At 51.8% G+C, this 19,825-nt stretch overlaps 1 protein-coding gene across 5 annotated transcripts in view; it reads right to left on the bottom strand.

Annotated features, from left to right (window-relative positions):
* The window catches only part of FNDC4 (fibronectin type III domain containing 4), a 51,726-nt gene that overhangs the window by 19,836 nt on the left and 12,065 nt on the right, over positions 1-19,825 (bottom strand). For 3 of the 5 annotated variants that reach the window (XR_012157847.1, XM_073335393.1, XM_073335392.1), the window contains exons 1-2: positions 2,504-3,950; positions 1,675-1,879 (exon numbers count right to left, since the gene is read on the bottom strand). Coding sequence is in view for 4 of the 5 variants with exons in the window: in XM_073335393.1 (XP_073191494.1) it covers positions 1,675-1,879; positions 2,504-2,773 (475 nt within the window). In the remaining variant the exon portion in view is untranslated. Of the gene's footprint in view, positions 1-1,674; positions 1,880-2,503; positions 3,951-19,825 lie in introns of those variants that run through there. The other 2 variants (XM_073335395.1, XM_073335394.1) reach the window with 1 other exon arrangement.

The following is a 19,825-nucleotide window of genomic DNA, read 5'->3' as shown; positions in this document are numbered from 1 at the left end:
CATGGAGGTGATGGGACGGGACAGAGTGAGAAGCAGCCCAGGGAAGGCAGCAGTGACCATTAAAGGGAAGCAGCACATGGCTGCTGTCTACAGGGATGCTGAGTTGGGAGCCTGGGATGCAGAGTAGTGAGGCAGGCCCAGGTTCCCCCCAGAGGAGTGGCCTAAGCCCCAAGGAGAGGAGAAAAGGCATTAAATGCCCAAGAAAGGGGCTTGGAGTTTAAACAGGGCTGAAGACCCTGCAGAGGGCCAGCCTTTTGTTGGACTTTGTTACCCTGGAAGGGGACTTAACTGCAAGGAGTGACCTGGCTGCAGAGCGGGGCAATAAGAACCCATAAAGGCAGAGAGCTCCCAGGCAGGAAGCTGGGGGCCCTGCTCTGTATCAGGGCAGGCATGGACATCAAGCCCAGGAGTAGCTGAGAACTAAGCCCAGAGATAAGCACTGGGACAGGTCCTTGTGGACCTTCTCCCCCGGAAGGGGTTCATCCATCCGTTCACCTATTAACCGAGTGACTTGGCTGGGGGGCTGAGCCACTGAGGACCTGCCTGATCAGGGCGACAGCCAACGGGGCGCTGGCTGCACAGAAATGGAAAGTGCAGGGTCGCACCCAGCCAACAGGAGGCGCTCACGAGAAGTGAGCGTGCCCCATCACTTTCCTCCAGCAGGGAAAAGTGCTCCACCCTCAGGACTGACCCTCTGCAGGGAGCTGGTGGGAACAGAGACTTGGTACGAGCACCCTGCAGCCCAACACGACAAGGGAGCTGGTCCCCATTGCTCTGCCCCTGCTCTGTACTGGGGGAGCTTGGGTGACGTTAGCAGGTGTCCAGCGCGGGCAAGGCTGCAGGCCAGGCAGCGCTGCGCCTCTCTAGGACGGGCTTTTCCAGGAGCGAGGGGCTGCGTATCACCCTCACCTCTGTTGCCTCGGCGCAGGATTTAGTGGAGGAACCTGTGCAGGTGCCACCCCACGGCAGGATGCCCCAGACGCTCTGGGTCTGGGCTGTGCAGCAGGAAATGTCTCCCCCCCGGCCTTGTGTCTCCTGTGGAGCTCGGCTCCACGCTGGGCAGAGGCTTGCCTCTATTCCGCCTGCGTGGCTGTACTACCAGAGATGCTGTGCTAGGTCCTGCCGTGGCTTTACTCCCTCGCCTCTGGTCCTGGGGCCTCTGCTCCTGACGCTCCCAGACTGACAAACCTGCCACACTGGGACACTGCATGAGCTATTTCAACAGCCTCGTGGTTCTAGCCGGGTCTCCTTGTCCCCCGTTGAGCAGCCCGGCCTCAGGAGCCCTGAGCGAGCAGCGGGGAACGAAAGGCTTCTGCGGAGGCGGCTTCTGCACCGAGCACAGATGGCTCCTCTCCAGGGCCGGGCCCAGCCCCTGCCAAGAGCCCCCAGGAGCCTCTTTCCAGCCCCTCTGCAAGCCATCCCCCCCTTCTGCCCCCTCATCGGGGGCAGGCTGAACAGCGAGGGGTCTGACTTTAATCAGGGCTCCTGTGTAGCTCAGCATTGCAATACAGCACCAGCCCTAGCTGCCCCCACGGGGATTCCCGCGTGGCAGCCCCGACTCCCCTCGGTTCCCAGAACCTGCTTCCGTGGGCTGTGGGGCCCTGCAGGGAATTTCTCGCAGGGCCCAGTGACCAATCTCCCAACCAGAGCGTGTGGCAAGGGCTCTGCCCTTACCTTGGTTGGAGCTGTTGGAGGGGAGGCGATCGGTCTCTTTCAGGGTCCGGAAATGGACCCTCTTGCTGGCGTGGCTCTCTCCATGTAGGCTGATGCTCTGCACCTGGATGATGTAGTCTGCGTCCTCTGCCAGGTCCCACAGCACACAGGCCCGGTTTGTGGTGTTCACCTCCCGGATGAACCGCTGCATTTGCCCGTCCTGCCGCTGCCAGAGTGGGAGAGACACTGTCAGTCACAGGGAGGGCTCCCCTGCCCTTCTGGAAACGGGTTAGTGAGGGCAAGTCGCCAGCATGGGTGGGTGGAGGCATGGTGATCTCTGAGCTCCTAGGAGACTCTGCTGGGCTGTTCACGTGCAGGGCAGCGATAGTCATGTGAATAGCAGTATTTCTAGAGCCCCCCATGCCATTGTACAGTCACACGGACAAACTCCTCCCTCGCAAAGCCCTGCCCAGAGTGGGGACCCTGCCCAGGGCAGCAGGGAGGGGATGGGGCTCAAGACTGGCCTGAAGCACACCCCTTTTGTAGAGGGGTTTCAAGGTGGGGGTGGCCAGGAGGGTGGGGCCAAGTCAGTCCTACCCCCTGGAGGCCCGATGGCCTGCTGGCCCCAGAGAGGATGATGAGAGATGGGTGGGGTCAGAGCTGATGCCCCAGCAGTGGGATGGCCAGAAAAGGAAGAAGGAGCCTGCATAACCCATGGCCAGCACTGCTCATGGTGCATCCCTCGGGTGGGGTGGGGTTCCCGGGAAAGCCCTCCCCAAGGGAAGGGGAGGCAGTGTGGAGGCTATGGGGACGAGGGGCAGAGACACCTTGGGGGCAGAGCCTGGTGTACCTGCTGTGAGATGGCATAGCCAATGATGACGTCTCCTTCTGGGACATCCCACGAGACGGTGGCGGAGTTTGCCTTCAGGTGTGTAACAGTCACATTGACTGGGGCCGGCGGCCTAGCTGTGAACCAGGAGAGGGAGCAGAAAGCCAGTGTGCAGGAAAGCGGGGACAAGACCAAGATCACTTCGTGCGCTATAAAATTACCGAGCTGCTTCGTTGCCTGGGACCCAGCTCCAACCAGCCTGTACAACGACCGGCATCTGAGGATGTCCATAGCAACAGCCCTTCTGCCACGGCCTGACCGGGCTTCGCAGCGTGCGCAGACTGCATAGCCAAGCACGCAGATTTGGCCTAATCGTTCTGAGAGGCAGGGTGGGGAAGTGGAGGCACCATGGGCAGGGCTGATGAGGGGGAGACAATTGTACCAGGGCCTCAGTTCAGGTCCCCCTAAAGCAGCTTAGTGTCTATGTAAATAAAGTTAAATGGGAGAGGGTGGGGCCCCAGCGAACAGGATGTACCAGCAGCCCAAATTTCCCTCAGCTGGTCCGTTCGTGGGTCTCCCATGGCAGAGGCATAGGTTCTATTCCCTGCTCTGCCAGCTGTGACCTTTTGCAGCCTCTGAGAGCTGATTGTAGGATGGAGGGACTGATGCTTGTCAGCCTCCTTGCTCAGTGATAAGGGTGCAAAGGGCAGAGAGCTAGGGACACCTGCTGCCTTGATTCCCAGCCCAGTGGACCTCCTCCTAGGCCAAACTGGGAGCCCTGCCATTCTCCAGGCCAGGCCATCCTTTGCTGAGCCAGCTGGAAAGTGGCCACTTTGTGCTGGTGTTTTCTTTTCCGATAAGTAGAAATTGTTTCCTACTGGAGGAGGGCTGAAAGGCTGTGGAGCCCTGGGGGTTTGCAGCACCCAGAAGGGGGATGTGCAGTCCAGGTGAACCCCAGTGTTGGTGGATGCTATGGCTTCCATGTGAAAGGGGCGCAAACCCAGGCCACGCATGAAAGCAGCGGACGATGACTGCAGCCGTGAGCCCCGGCAGCACTGCCCACTCCCAGGGATGTTTTAAAGCACATTCCCGTTTCCGCTCCAGAGTGCAAAGGTCCTGTCAAAGGCAAAAGCCTGATGTAGCCACTTCCAGTGCCTCTCCAGTTGTTGGTTGTGGCCTGTTGTGCTGGGGGCTAGAGGAGATGTGGTCCCTGCCCATCTAAGGAGAGATCTTTAAGGGCTCCCTAAGCGCCCTGACTGCCTGAGGATTCCCACTCACTGGGTTTCCTGCAGGGCCCCAGCCCCACCATGACAGGTGTTCACCACTCTGGGCATTGCTTTCCCTTCACCCTGCTTTTGTTTTCACCTCCTGAATAAGCTCTGAAATAGCAGCAGAGAAACTCCCACAGCAGCTTTTGCAGCAGGTCTCTGTTCTGAGCAATGTGACGCAGCTGCAGAAACAGCCAAAGCCAGCCTCCCTTAGTGCTTGGCGAATGTCGCATATGTGCCTGTCTGCACACCCAGGCACAAATCCTGTCCCTACCAGCCTGCACAGATGTTAGTGCACGCCCAGAGTGACAGGGCACGGTGTGTTTGAACATCCGGCCCAGCCGGTCCTGGAGCAGGGGCTGCATGGGAGTGAGGTGATGGGAGGCACAGGACTGGCAGAGGGACTGGTTGATGCAAGAGGACCCAGAGAGATTTGAAACAAGGGCAGGGAACTAGCCTGAGGCTCCAGCTGGAGAGATGCAGCAAACCCATTAGTAACCCCTGACTTGGCTCCGTGGTGCCTGGGCTCGTAGGAGCAGCCCAGCAGGGACACTAGGGCACAGTGCAGGACTTGGCCAGCGCAGGGTGTTTCATGGCCCGAGCAGCTGAAGGGAGTGTGAGTTGAGGAGGTAAAGCCATTTCCTCCCCAAATGTAGGCCTCTGCATCTGACTGCTTCACCCTGGGCAGAGGGCTGCCAGTGGGGGCTGGGTGGGGTAACTAGCATCCATGCATGCTGGTAGGGAGAGGATTTGTGCCTGGGTGTGCAGACAGGCACATACGTGACATTCCCAAGCGCGAAGGGGAGCTGGCTTTGGCTGTTTCTGCAGCTGCGTCGTGTAGGGCAGAGATCTGGTGCCAAGCTGTGCTGGCCTGTCTGGGGTTGCACTGTGCTCAGCTCCTCTGAGCCCACAGGTCACCAAGGACTCTGGCGTGGGTGCTGGGCCCTCCTGCATCCTCCAGCCCAAGGAAGGAGACCCTCAAACTCATTATGGCCTTGGGCCCTCCTAGGGCTCAGCCCAGGTGGGGCAGGGATCTATTCACTCTGGCCCTGGGCACCCCATCTCCATCCACAAAGTCACGCAGGCTGGCTACAGGGGTAAGGCCACTGCTGCTCAGGCCTGGAGGAGGCACACGGGAGCAGGTCCTGTGCTCCGTGACCGACTGGGGATTCCCACAGGTGGCAGCCAGGAAAGCGGGGTGAGGGGGGCGTGGTGCTCCCTTTGCTATTTAACATTTTTATTAATGACCGGGAAGAAAATGTAAAACTACACAACAATTGGGTGAGTGGTAAATAATGAAGAAAACAGGTACTGATTGCTTGGGAAGCTGGGCACGGGCAAACAATATGCCTTTTAATACTGCTAAATATATACATTTGGGAACCAAGAATGCAGGCTGTATTTACAGGATGGGGGAACTCTACCCGGGGAAATAGTGACTCTGAAAAAGATTTGGGGGTCGTGATGGATAATCGGCTGAGCATGGGTTCCCAGTGTGACACTATGGCCAAAAGGGCTAATGCCACCCTTGGATGCATAAATGGGAATCTTGAGTAGGAGTAGAGAGGCTATTTGGCATTGGTGCGACCATTGATGGGATACTGTGTCCAATTCAAGAAGGACGTTCACGGTGCTTAATTTGTGCCAGGGCTTGGCAGCTCATAGCCCTGGCACCTCTGGGCTGCATCAGTTACGAATGTAAAAAATTGCTTGAGTCCCAGCACCTTTTACGTTACAAATTAAGCTTTGGATATTCCTCAATTGGAGAGGGGTCAGAGAAGAGCCATGAGATGGATTAAAGGATTAGAAAACCTGCCTGAGAGCTCTTAGAGCCTATTGCTAAGCCTGATTAGCTGAACCCAGAGAAGGTTAAGGAGTGCGTGAGGGGGTTTCTACTCCACACAAGGCCTGAGTAGGTAAAAAGGGTCATTAACCTCACGACAGGCTGCACCTGGAAGAGAGTCTGGGCTGATCTGCTCAGTCTCACTGATGATGCCCAGCTGGGCAGGGGCAAGCTGAGCAAGTATAAAACCAGGACGTAAGGCACAAGAGGAGGCTCTAGGAAGGAGTTCTGCAACTGTTCCCTTGAGAGGGGCGCTGCCAAGAGACAAGCAGGTGGCCTTGGGGGAGTGAGCCCTGGGGTCTTGCCTGGGAAATACAAACTCTGGCAAGAACCTGAGAGCAGGTGAAATACAGGGGCCAGCTCTAGGGTTTTTGCTGCCCCAAGTTCTGAGAGTGCAACTACCCAAGCAAGAAAAAAGAAAGGGAAAGGGGGGGCCGGAATGTCGCCCCTGGAATTGCGTCGCCCCAAGCAGTGTTTGCTTTGCTGGTGCCTCCAGCCGGTCCTGGTGAAATAGCCCCCGGGAGCAGAGGAAACTCTGGTCACCTGGATGGAAGCCCAGGGAAACAGCCGCCGGGTCCGAGTGTGTAGCTGGTTGTTGTTAGACACGGGGTCCCTGGGCTGGAAGCTGGAATAGTGGGCGGGCCTGGGTTCCTCTGTTGGCCCCTGGGAGGTGGACTGGAAGACTGCCTGAGACAGCTTATCCAGAGGGACTTTGTGGGAGGGGAGGACCGTAGTGAGCTGGCTGAAGGGCCAAGTCATGAAGAGAGAGTATCACATGGGTTGAGAGCTAATCCCCAGATGAACCACAAGGAGGCGCCCCACTGGTGAGCCGTAAACCCCGTGACAGGGCGATTAGATCACAATCTATCGGTACCTACATGGGGAACAAATAGTTAACAGTGAGCTCTTCAGTCTAGCAGAGTCCGGTACAACACGATCCATGGAAATAAGGGGAATTGCCCACTGGAGCAATTTCCCAGTGGTTGTGGTGGATTCTTCAGCACTGACCACTTTTCAGTCCAGATTGGCTGTTTTTCTAACAGCTGCTCTCGGAAGGACTGTGGGGCAGTCCTCTGGGCTGTGCGCTACAGGGGGGTCAGACTGGCTGATCGCAGTGGGCCTGTCTGGCCTGGGGATCTAAGCAGATACTCCTGGTCCAGGGCTCTGGCCAAGTGCCTTGCAGGCAGGCAGGCCAGATAAGGGTCTGGCTGACAACGAGAGTGGTGCCAACATTCACTAGCGGCTCTTCTCGGGGTCTGTGTTAATCCGTGCTGGTTTGCTATTTATTACGGGCCACGGTGTGACCCACGAGTCCCCGGCACACACACAAACCGGCACGCGTGCACAAACGAGCACACGGATGATGCCGACACGCACGCACTCATTGCTGAGCAGGTGCTCGTGAGAGGAGCCCGGTTGCCGTCCAGGGATAGGCATGTGCAAAGCTTCCCCCCGCGCGTGTTGTGCCATGCCCAGCGCCGCGCTCGCCTGAAGGAGGCCTGGCTCAGCCCTGTCCCGAAGAGCGCGCAGTCCAAGTGACAAAGAGGAAGTGTGGGGAAGACTGTGACATGCGCAGCTGAGAGGCGGGCTGACCCACGGCTTGATCTGGGAGTGCCCCCAGAGGGACCTGCTGTGTGCCGCACACCGCTTGGGCCCCCCAGTCTGTCAGTTCTCAGTCCTTTTCCTGCAGTGGGACTCCAGGATGGATTTGGATGGGGGCAGAGCCTGCCTACAAGGGTGTCCCAACAAGCACCCGTTGGGTGGGCCCATTGGGGAGGGGCGGGGAGAAGATGGGGGTGGCTGTGTAGGAAGAGTGGATGAAATGGGGAGGAGGAGCGGGTGACGTGGTCTGAATGAGAGGCCGGGCTGAGGTTTGGCGGGATCTGCATGAACTGGGAGCCAGAGGGGAGGTTGGTCTGCAGGGCCAGAGAGCAGAGGGTGGCGGGTGTCTGTTGTTGGCCCAGGACCAGTGCCCTGTACCCAGCCTAAGAGCACACTAGCTCCCCTCCTGTCTCCTGGGATTTCCTCCGTATTCCAAGCTGCAGGGGGCCAGGAGCTGCTCAGGCAGCCCTTCGAGGATCTGTGGGGGCTGCTGACTGAGCGTGGCTTTGCTGTGGGAATCCAGGAGAAGCCTGTGGCAGAACCGGAGGCAGCAGTGTGGCCGTGGGAGCGCTGTGGCGGGGGGTCCCCAGAACAGAGGGGGACAGTGTGGCTGGGCTGGGGAGAGGGAGGCTGAGGTCTCAGTGAGGGGCAGGGTCACATGGTTGGGCGATTCAGCTGGGGGTGCAGTCCATCTGACCCCCCTGATGTTCCACTAAGGGAAACCCTTTCTGATGGGATGTCTGCCCCACTTCCCCATCTCTTGGGGGAGCAGGAGCAGGCCCATCTTTCTCGCCCCACCCCTGCAGGAGCCAGGGGACATTTTGCTCTGGGGAGAGGAGAGGCGAAGCAGCAGCGACACCGTCCTTATGGGTCGCTGGCAGGCGGGATCAAACCAGGGACCTCTGGCGCTTAGTGCACGAGCTACAAGCCACCTGGTGCTTAGCTAAGGCTGTGGGCAGACTCCTTTTCTCTCTCTCTCTCTCTCTCTCAGTGGCCTCGGTGCACCCGAGGGGACAGAAGCCCAGCCCAGGAGGTGTGTGGGTTACGCTTGCAGGACGGGAGGGTGGAGGAGGAAGCAGGAAGATTCCAGCAGCTCAGGGCCACTATGCATCTCCCCCGCCGGGCGCAGTGGGTCGGCCCGCTCCCTGCAGCCTGGCTGTGGGGACAGACCCCTGCGGCAGCCCCAGGCCTGGGAGAGGGGGCTGAAGAGCCCAGGAGCTGAAGAGGCGGGGCAGGGGCTGGGCGGGTGTAGGCAGTGGCAGATTTAGAGTTGGGGGGGGCCCTGTGCACAGCAGGGGGCCCAGCCAAGAAAAAGAACATTTTCATCTCCCCCCTGCCCCCCACTTTTCATTCTTTTTGGATCCCCCTTGTCCACGTTTGCTGACCCCCTCAAAGAACTCTAATAGATTGGTGAGGCATGATTTCCCTTTCTAAAAGCCATGTTGGCTTTTCCCCACAAATCGTGTTCATCTGTGTGTCTGATAATTCTGTTCTTTACCACAGTTTCAACCATTTTGCCTGGCAGTGAAGTTAGACTTACTGGCCTGTAATTGCTGGAATCACCTCTGGAGCCTTTTTAAAAAATTGGTGTCACATTAACTACCCTCCAGTCGTCTGGTACAGAAGCTGATTTAAATGATAGGTTACATACCATAGCTAGTCATTCTGCAATTTCATATTTGAGTTCCTTGAGAACTCTTGGGTAAATACCATCTAGTCCTGGTGACTTATTTCTGTTTAATGTATCAGTTGTTTCAAAACCTTCTCTACTGACACCTCCATCTGGGACAGTTCCTCAGATTTGTCACCTAAAAAGACTGTCTCAGGTGTGGGAATCTCCCTCAGCTTCTGCAGTGAAGACTGCTGTAAAGAATTCATTTACCTTCTCAGCAATGGCTTTGTCTTCCTGGAGTGCTCCTTTAGCACCTCCATGGGCCAGAGGCCCCACTAATTGTTTGGCAGGCTTCCTGCATCTGATGTACTTAAACATTTTTTTTTATTGTTAGCTGGACGATGTTTTAAATGTAACGAGCCGGGGCATGTAAAGGCCAACTGCCCCAAGAACCCAAACAGATTACAGTTCATTGCACTGGAATCACACTAGAGGTCCTCAGGTCCAGATACCTCCCAGATACCCTTGGAGTGGAGGGAAACTGAGAGTGTGGGCGGGAAGAAGGTCACCGCGTGGAGGGACACCGGAGCACAAGTGTCAGCTATCCACACTTCCTCAGTGGACTCCAATTTAATCAACCCAGAGATCCAAGTGACTATTCAACCCTTCAAGTCCAACTCTTTCAATTTGCCTACAGCCAAGTTGCCTGTCCAGTACAAGGGCTGGTCAGGAACGTGGACTTTTGCAGTCTATGATGATTATCCCATCCCCATGCTGTTGGGGGAAGACTTGGCCAATCATAGAATCAAAGAATAGAATAATAGAATATCAGGTTGGAAGGGACCTCAGGAAGTCATCTAGTCCAACCCCCTGCTCAAAGCAGGACCGATCCCCGACTAAATCATCCCAGCCAGGGCTTTGTCAAGTCTGACCTTAAAAACATCTAAGGAAGGAGATTCCACCACCTCCCTAGGTAACGCATTCCAGTGTTTCACCACCCTCCTAGTGAAAAAGTTTTTCTTAGTATCCAACCTAAACCTTCCCCACTGCAACTTGAGACCATTGCTCCTTGTTCTATCATCTGCTACCACTGAGAACAGTCTAGAGCCATCCTCTTTGGAACTCCTTTCAGGTAGTTGAAAGCAGCTATCAAATCCCCCCTCATTCTTCTCTTCCGCAGGCTAAACATCCCCAGTTCCCTCAGCCTCTCCTCATAAGTCATGTGTTCCAGACACCTAATCATTTTTGTTACCCTTCGCTGGACTCTTTCCAATTTTTCCACATCCTTCTTGTAGTGTGGGGCCCAAAACTGGACACAGTACTCCAGATGAGGCCTCACCAATGTTGAATAGAGGGGAATGATCACGTCCTTCGATCTGCTGGCAATGCCCCTACTTATACATCCCAAAATGCCATTGGGCCTTCTTGGCAACAAGGGCACACTGTTGACTCATATCCAGCTTCTCGTCCACTGTAACCCCTAGGTCCTTTTCTGCAGAACTGCTGCCGAGCCATTCGGTCCCTAGTCTGTAGCGGTGCATGGGATTCTTCCGTCCTAAGTGCAGGACTCTGCACTTGTCCTTGTTGAACCTCATCAGATTTCTTTTGGCCCAATCCTCCAATATGTCTAGGTCCCTCTGTATCCTATCCCTACCCTCCAGCGTATCTACCTGTCCTCCCAGTTTAGTGTCATCTGCAAACTTGCTGAGGGTGCAATCCACACCATCCTCCAGATCTTTTATGAAGATATTGAACAACACCGGCCCCAGGCCCAACCCTTGGGGCACTCCACTTGATCCAACTAGACATGGAGCCATTGATCACTACCCGTTGAGCCCAACAATCTAGCCAGCTTTCTATCCACTTTATAGTGCATTCATCCAGCCTGTACTTCTTTAACTTGCTGGCAAGAATACTGTGGGAGACCGTGTCAAAAGCTTTGCTAAAGTCAAGGAACAACACGTCCACTGCTTTCCCTTCATCCACAGAGCCAGTTATCTCATCATAGAAGGCAATCAGATTAGTCAGGCATGACTTGCCCTTGGTGAATCCATGCTGACTGTTCCTGATCACTTTCCTCTCCTCTAAGTGCTTCAGAATTGATTCCTTGAGGACCTGCTCCATGATTTTTCCAGGGACTGAGGTCAGGCTGACTGGCCTGTATTTCCCAGGATCCTCCTTCTTCCCTTTTTTAAAGCTGGGCACTACATTCGCCTTTTTCCAGTCATCTGGGACCTCCCCCAATCGCCATGAGTTTTCAAACATAATGGCCAATGGCTCTGCAATCACATCCGCCAACTCCTTTAGCACTCTCGGACGCAACGCATCCGGCCCCATGGACTTGTGCTCATCCAGCTTTTCTAAATAGTCCCGAACCACTTCTTTCTCCACAGAGGGCTGGTCACCTTCTCCCCATGCTGTGCTGCCCAGTGCAGCCGTCTGGGAGCTGACCTTGTTCATGAAGACAGAGGCAAAAAAAGCATTGAGTACATTAGCTTTTTCCACATCTTCTGTCACTAGGTTGCCTCCCTCATTCAGTAAGGGGCCCACACTTTCCTTGACTTTCTTCTTGTTGCTAACATACCTGAAGAAACCCTTCTTGTTATTCTTAACCTCTCTTGCTAGCTGCAACTCCAGGTGTGATTTGTGCTTCCTGATTTCACTCCTGCATCCCTGAGCAATATTTTTATACTTTACTTTTATACCCAATCATGTGAAGTCAGCCAAGAGGGTGGGAATGGTCACCCGCAGCCAGACTAAACCAGCCGTCATGCCTAGCACTGTTCTGGAAACTTCTACCAGGACCCGGTCAGAGGTGATGGAACCGGACCCCGGGCCAACGTCAGCAACAGCAGTATTGGATCCAGTCCCAGAGACCCAGACAGAGCCAGTCCCAGAACCGGAACCGGCGGAACAACTCGCACCAGACCCATTGCCAGCACTGAATCAAGTACTTGCAACCCCAACACCAGAGGGCCCCACTGAACCTGAACCGGCAGCAGCCGATAACCCTACCCAAGAGGCTCAGCCAGAGCCTGAACCCCAACATAGGGCACCAGTGGAGAGCGGTTCACAGTCAACGGAAGCAGCCCCATCCCCTACATCGCTTCCAGAGGGACCAAGCCTAGGTGCACAATCCAATGAGGAACTGATGTCTCCAGCATCAAGGGAACAGTTCCAGACCGAACAGAAAGCGGATGAAAGCCTCCAGAGAGCTTGGACGGCGGCACGGAGCAACACACCGCCTCTCAGCTCTTCTTATTGATCCAGGTTTGTTGTAGAAAGAGGACTTTTATACAAGGAAACTCTTTCTGGTGGACACCAGGAAGACTGGCATCCTCAGAGACAGTTGGTAATTCCAACTAAATACCAGGCCAAGCTCTTGAGCTTAGCCCATGATCACCCTAATGGCCATGCTGGGGTGAACAGGACCAAAGACCGTTTAGGGAGGTCGTTCCACTGGGAGGGAATGGGCAAGGATGTTTCTACCTATGTCCGGTCTTGTGAGGTATGCCAAAGAGTGGGAAAACCCCAAGACCAGGTCAAAGCCCCTCTCCAGCCACTCCCCATCATTGAAGTTCCATTTCAGCGAGTAGCTGTGGATATTCTGGGTCCTTTTCCGAAAAAGACACCCGAGGAAAGCAGTACATACTGACTTTCATGGTTTTTGCCTCCCGATGGCCGGAAGCAGTAGCTCTAATCAACACCAGGGCTAAAAGTGTGTGCCAGGCACTAGCAGACATTTTTGCCAGAGTAGGTTGGCCCTCCGACATCCTCACAGATGCAGGGACTAATTTCCTGGCAGGAACTATGGAAAGCCTGTGGGAAGCTCATGGGGTAAATCACTTGGTTGCCACTCCTTACCACCATCAAACAAATGGCCTGGTGGAGAAATTTAATGGGACTTTGGGGGCCATGATTCATAAATGAGCACTCCAATGATTGGGACCTAGTGTTGCAGCGGTTGCTCTTTCCCACAGAGCTGTACCACATCCCAGTTTAGGGTTTTCCCCATTTGAACTTGTATATGGCCGTGAGGTTAAGGGGCCATTGCAGTTGGTGAAGCAGCAATGGGAGGGATTTACACCTTCTCCAGGAACTAACATTCTGGACTTTGTAACCAACCTACAAAACACTCTCCGAACCTCTCTAGCCCTTGCTAAAGAAAACCTACAGGATGCTCAAAAAGAGCAAAAAGCCTGGTATGATAAACATGCCAGAGAGCTTTCCTTCAAAGTAGGGGACCAGGTCATGGTCTTAAAGGCGCTCCAGGCCCATAAAATGGAATTGTCGTGGAAGGGCCATTCATGGTCCAGGAGCGCCTGGGAGCTGTTAATTATCTCATAGCATTCCCCACCTCCAACCAAAAGCCTAAGGTGTACCATATTAATTCTCTAAAGCCCTTTTATTCCAGAGAATTAAAGGTTTGTTAGTTTACAGCCCAGGGAGGAGACAATGCTGAGTGGCCTGAAGGTGTCTACTACGAAGGGAAATGTGCTAGTGGCATGGAAGAGGTGAACCTCTCCATGACCCTTGGGCGTATGCAGCGACAGCAGATCCAGGAGCTGTGCACTAGCTATGTGCCGATGTTCTCAGCCACCCCAGGACTGACTGAACGGGCATACCACTCCATTGACACAGGTAATGCTCACCCAATTAGGGTCCAACCTTACCGGGCGTCTCCTCAAGCTAAAACTGCTATAGAACGGGAGATCCAGGACATGCTACAGATGGGTGTAATCCGCCCCTCTGAAAGTGCATGGGCATCTCCAGTGGTTCTAGTTCCCAAACCAGATGGGGAGATACGCTTTTGCATGGTCTACCGTAAGCTAAATGCTGTAACTCGCCCAGACAACTATCCAATGCCACGCACAGATGAACTATTAGAGAAACTGGGACGGGCCCAGTTCATCTCTACCTTGGACTTAACCAAGGGGTACTGGCAGGTACCACTAGATGAATCCGCCAAGGAAACGTCAGCCTTCACCACCCATGTCGGGCTGTATGAATTTAATGTCCTCCCTTTCGGGCTGCGAAATGCACCCGCCACCTTCCAAAGACTGGTAGATGGTCTCCTAGCGGGATTAGGAGAATATGCAGTCGCCTACCTTGACGAAGTGGCCTTATTTTAGGATTCCTGGGCAGAACACCTGGAACATCTACAAAAAGTCTTTGAGCGCATAAGGGAGGCAGGACTAACTGTTAAGGCTAAGAAGTGTCAAATAGGCCTAGACAGAGTGACTTACCTTGGACACCAGGTGGGTCAAGGAACTATCAACCCCCTACAAGGCCAAAGTGGATGCTATCCAAAAGTGGCCTGTCTCCAAGTCAAAGAAACAGGTTCAATCCTTCTTAGGCTTGGCTGGTTATTACAGACTAATTGTACCGCAATACAGCCAAATTGCCACCCCACTGACAGACCTAACCAAAAAGAAACAGCCAAATGCCGTTCAGTGGACCGAAGAGTGTCAGAAGGCTTTTAACCAGCTTAAAGCGACACTCATGTCTGACCCTGTACTAAGGGCCCCAGACTTTGACAAACCGTTCCTAGTAACCACAGATGCGTCCGAGCGTGGTGTGGGAGCAGTTTTAATGCAGGAAGGACCGGATCAAGAATTGCACCCTGTAGTGTTTCTCAGCAAGAAGCTGTCTGAGAGGGAAAGCAACTGGTCAGTCAGTGAAAAAGAATGTTACGCCATTGTCTACGCCCTGGAAAAGCTACGCCCATATGTTTGGGGACAGCGTTTCCACCTGCAAACTGACCAAGCTGCGCTATGGTGGCTTCATACCGCCACGGGAAATAACAAAAAACTTATTCGGTGGAGTTTAGCTCTCCAAGATTTTGATTTCGACATCCAACACATCTCAGGAGCTTCTAACAAAGTGGCTGATGCACTCTCCCGTGAAAGTTTCCCAGAATCAACTGGTTAAAATCGTCCTTGAGATGTGGAAAATATTGTTAGTCTTTATGTACTTGGTAGTATATTTAGAGGTGCATGTGTCTTATTAACTCTATTTTCTCCTAGAGCTCCAGGAAGAAATCCCAGCCAGCGTTTCACCCTAGCTGTGATTTGGGGAGCGTGTCATAAATATAAAGGAAGGGTAAACCCCTTTAAAATCCCTCCTGGCCAGAGGAAAAACCCTTTCACCTGGAAGGGTTAAGAAGCTAAAGGTAACCTCGCTAGCACCTGACCAAAATGACCAATGAGGAGACAAGATACTTTCAAAAGCTGGAGAGGGGGAGAAACAATGGCCCTCTCTGTCTGTGTGATGCTTTTGCCGGGGACAGAACAGGAATGGAGTCTTAGAACTTAGTAAGTAATGTAGCTAGATATGCGTTAGATTCTGATTTCTTTAAATGGCTGAGAAAATAAGCTGTGCTTAATAGAATGTAGATTCCTGTTTTTGTGTCTTTTTGTAACTTAAGGTTTCAGAATCATAGAATCATAGAATATCAGGGTTGGAAGGGACCTCAGGAGGTCATCTAGTCCAACCCCCTGCTCAAAGCAGGACCAAGCCCCAACTAAATCATCCCAGCCAGGGCTTTGTCAAGCCTGACCTTAAAAATATCTAAGGAAGGAGATTCTACCACCTCCCTAGGTAACGCATTCCAGTGTTTCACCACCCTCCTAGTGAAAAAGTTTTAACTAATATCCAACCTAAACCTCCCCCACTGCAACTTGAGACCATTACTCCTCGTTCTGTCATCTGCTACCACTGAGAACAGTCTAGAGCCATCCTCTTTGGAACCCCCTTTCAGGTAGTTGAAAGCAGCTATCAAATCCCCCCTCATTCTTCTCTTCTGCAGACTAAACAATCCCAGTTCCCTCAGCCTCTCCTCATAAGTCATGTGTTCCAGTCCCCTAATCATTTTTGTTGCCCTCCGCTGGACTCTTTCCAATTTTTCCACATCCTTCTTGTAGTGTGGGGCCCAAAACTGGACACAGTACTCCAGATGAGGCCTCACCAATGTTGAATAGAGGGGAACGATCACGTCCCTCGATCTGCTGGCAATGCCCCGACATATACATCCCAAAATGCCATTGGCCTTCTTGGCAACAAGGGCACACTGCTGACTCATATACTTCTCGTCCACTGTAACCCCTAGGTCCTTTTCTGCAGAACTGCTGCTGAGCCATTCGGTCCCTAGTCTGTAGCGGTGCATGGGATTCTTCCGTCCTAAGTGCAGGACTCTGCACTTGTCCTTGTTGAACCTCATCAGATTTCTTTTGGCCCAATCCTCTAATTTGTCTAGGGCCCTCTGTATCCTATCCCTACCCTCCAGCGTATCTACCTCTCCTCCCAGTTTAGTGTCATCTGCAAACTTGTTGAGGGTGCAATCCACACCATCCTCCAGATCTTTTAGGAAGATATTGAACAAAACCGGCCCCAGGACCGACCCTTGGGGCACTCCACTTGAAACCGGCTGCCAACTAGACATGGAGCCATTGATCACTACCCGTTGAGCCCGACAATCTAGCCAACTTTCTATCCACCTTATTGTCCATTCATCCAGCCCATACTTCTTTAACTTGCTGGCAAGAATACTGTGGGAGACCGTGTCAAAAGCTTTGCTAAAGTCAAGAAACAACACGTCCACCGCTTTCCCCTCATCCACAGAGCCAGTTATCTCGTCATAGAAGGCAATTAGATTAGTCAGGCATGACTTGCCCTTGGTGAATCCATGCTGACTGTTCCTGATCACTTTCCTCTCCTCTAAGTTTTGCCTAGAGGGATTCTCTGTGTTTTTAATCTGATTACCTGTAAGGTATTTACCATCCTGATTTTACAGAGGTAATTCTTTTTACTTTTTCTTCTATTAAAATTCTTCTTTTAAGAATCTGAATGCTTTTTCATTGTTCTTAAGATCCAAGGGTTTGGGTCTGTGGTCACCTATACAAATTGGTGAGGATTTTTATCCAACCTTCCCCAGGAAAGGGGGTGTAGGGTTTGGGAGGATTTGGGGGGAAAAGACGTTTCCAAAAGGGCTCTTTCCCAGTTATATACCGGTTAGACATTTGGTGGTGGCAGCGATAAAGTCCAAGGGCAAAAGGTAAAATAGTTTGTACCTTAGGTAAGTTTTAACCTAAGCTGGTAAAAGTAAGCTTAGGAAGTTTTCATGCAGGTCCCCACATCTGTACCCTAGAGTTCAGAGTGGGGAAGGAACTTGTGCTAGTTTCGAAAAGGCTCTTTCACATGAACAGCTTGTAACAGGTAAGACTGCAAAGCATTGAATAGGTTTGTAAAAGGCCTGGAACATGGAAGACTGATCTGATTCCGTTAGCCAATCAAGCCACTCTCTGGTGGTGTTCATAGTGCTACCTTTAGGAACAGATACATCATAACTCCGCAGCAATCCGACTTCAGCTTCCAACTCATCCAAGGACACTTTAAATTTGTTGGCAGTGATTCTCATATCGTCCCTGCCAATGTCTAAGCTCAGCAGTTTTCCCGTTGCGGTCACAATTTTACAAGTCTCCTGTTCAAATCGCTGGTCAATGCTGGTAATCGTTGAGTCTAGGAGTGGGGAAAAGGAAGTTATTCTCTCCTGCTCCTCTTTTATATCAAAGTGATGCTGGGACTCAAAAGCGTCATCAATACAAGTGGACGTTTTTCTCTTCTTAACTGCAGGAATCGATATATCATTCTCTACACACATTTTCACACTGTCATTGAAAATAGATTGAAAATATTCTGGGCCACTTCTCATTGCAGCCAAAGAGTTACCCAAGCTTTTCATCCCTGTCATTGCAGTAAGTAAATTGAGATCTGGAGCTTGAAGAGCCTTATTCACTTTTACCACCATCTGGAGAATAGGGTGCATCATGTGAAGGGCAAAGATGAACTTGAACGAATTTAGTTCATGGATAAGGCCCCTGGCTTTTATTTTAGCATCAGCAAGGCGAGTTGTTTCGATAATCTCTTGTAAAGCTTTTAAAGTGATGGAGTAGCTTTTGTTTTACAGCAGCCACTGCTTCTGCTCTGCATGCCCATCTTGTGTTTGATAGTGACTTCAAAGTCTTCAACTGGGATCCTACTTCTTGTGAAATCTTCTCCATTATTGCATGTCGCACAGGACTGCCCTCCATGAAGGCATAAAGAGTCTGAATGAATAACACCAAAAAAATCAAAGACGGTTCTGTTTTGTTTACTTGAAGTGCAGGCATCTACTAGGACGAGGTTCAAACAATGCGCATAGCAGTGTACATAGAGCATTTCACTGTTTCTTTCTTTACATTTCATTTGAGCTCCCGCAGTACATCCAGACATAGTAGATGCGCCATCAAAACCGACAGACGTCACTGATGACCCGTCAATTTTAAGAATGCCAAGGACGTCATTTAACTGGTCAAAAATAGACTGAGCATCAACTGTTAATAGTCTCTGAACAGATACAAAATGTTCAACTGGACTATGTTTTTCATTGTCAAAATACCGCACCACAATGGACATCTGTTCATGGTGTCCGCAGTCAGTAGTGTTGTCGGCAATTATTGAGACCACTTTTCCAACTAGTGAAGACACAATCTTTTGTTGCACAACGTTGTGCAAGGCCACAATTAAATCATTCTGGATGCGATTACTCAGAGAGGTAGCGTTTTGAGGAGATTGTTGCACATCCTTTGCCATTATAGGATCATATTTTTGGAGCATATTGACAAGATTAGAAATAAACCTTTCTCAAAACTGTCAGCATTTTCATCGTGACCTTTCACCTGAATGGTCTCCCACCTTTCACCAAACACAGAACAATGTCAGTCTGTCGCTCCATTACACTTCGGTTTTGGCACCGTTCTTCTTCTTGTTTAGACAGATAAGCCTGCTTGCCCTCATCCAAGAATACATCAATAGGTTTCCCTTCATTAAAACTTGACCATGAAGAACAGCTCAACACATGAGATTTTGACAGTTTGTGGTTTTTAAAACATTCGTTAGCCCCATGCCAGTTTCTGAATCCCTTATCAATAAATGCTGAATCAGTGTGACCTTTGTTTGCTGCATCATTAGAGGAGACGAAACGGCAGTAAAAGCAAAATGCTGCGTCCTTTGATGGGCTGTATTCTAATCACCTAGACTTTTCATACCAGTCAGACTGAAAACTTCTTTGTTTATTCCCTATGTTACTTCTAGGAAACATGCTCAATCTAGGCTGATAAGGACCTCTAGATAATAGAGACTGGCGTTCTAATCTATTTTTTGGAATATCACAGACTGGGTCATCAGAGGGAACGTTTGATGGCTTTGAATAGGAGCTACACTGACCTGAGCTAAGAGACGAAGTCTGTTTCTAGTGGTCATTGCTCAGTTCATTGCACGCACTGGAACTGGTGGCAGCATTCTCTTCAGGTACGTTCTTAACTGAGGAGTCCGAGGTATTTGCACAACGATCAGCACGTTCATTATTATTCAGTTTGTCGGCTCCTTTTCTTCTCTTAACAACGAACCCATCCATATTTTAAAATTAAAAGGGGGTATCATATGATTGAATTAAAACGTAAAGCCACGGGCTTGTTACGCTATTTCAATAGAGTACACGCGACAAAGATTCTCCAGCTTTCAACCTGACCCCACCACACGATCCACTGTCTACAGCCAAGCTCTGCGATACAACCGCATTTGCTCCAACCCCTCAGACAGAGGCAAACACCTACAAGATCTCTATCAAGCATTCTTACAACTACAATACCCACCCGCGGAAGTGAAGAAACAGATGGATAGAGCCAGAAGAGTTCCCAGAAGTCTCCTACTACAGGACAGGCCTAACAAAGAAAATAACAGAATGCCACTAGCCATCACCTTCAGCCCCCAACTAAAACCCCTCCAACGCATTATTAAGGATCTACAACCTATCCTGAAGGATGACCCAACACTCTCACAAATCTTGGGAGACAGGCCAGTCCTTGCCTACAGACAGCCCCCCAACCTGAAGCAAATACTCACCAGCAACCACATACCACACAACAGAACCACTAACCCAGGAACCTATCCTTGCAACAAAGCCCGTTGCCAACTGTGCC

Source organism: Lepidochelys kempii, chromosome 3 (genome assembly GCF_965140265.1).
Source record: "Lepidochelys kempii isolate rLepKem1 chromosome 3, rLepKem1.hap2, whole genome shotgun sequence".
NCBI classification, from domain to species: domain Eukaryota; kingdom Metazoa; phylum Chordata; order Testudines; family Cheloniidae; genus Lepidochelys; species Lepidochelys kempii.
Note: the sequence above shows the minus strand (reverse complement) of the source record. Positions and strands in the feature narration are given on the sequence as shown.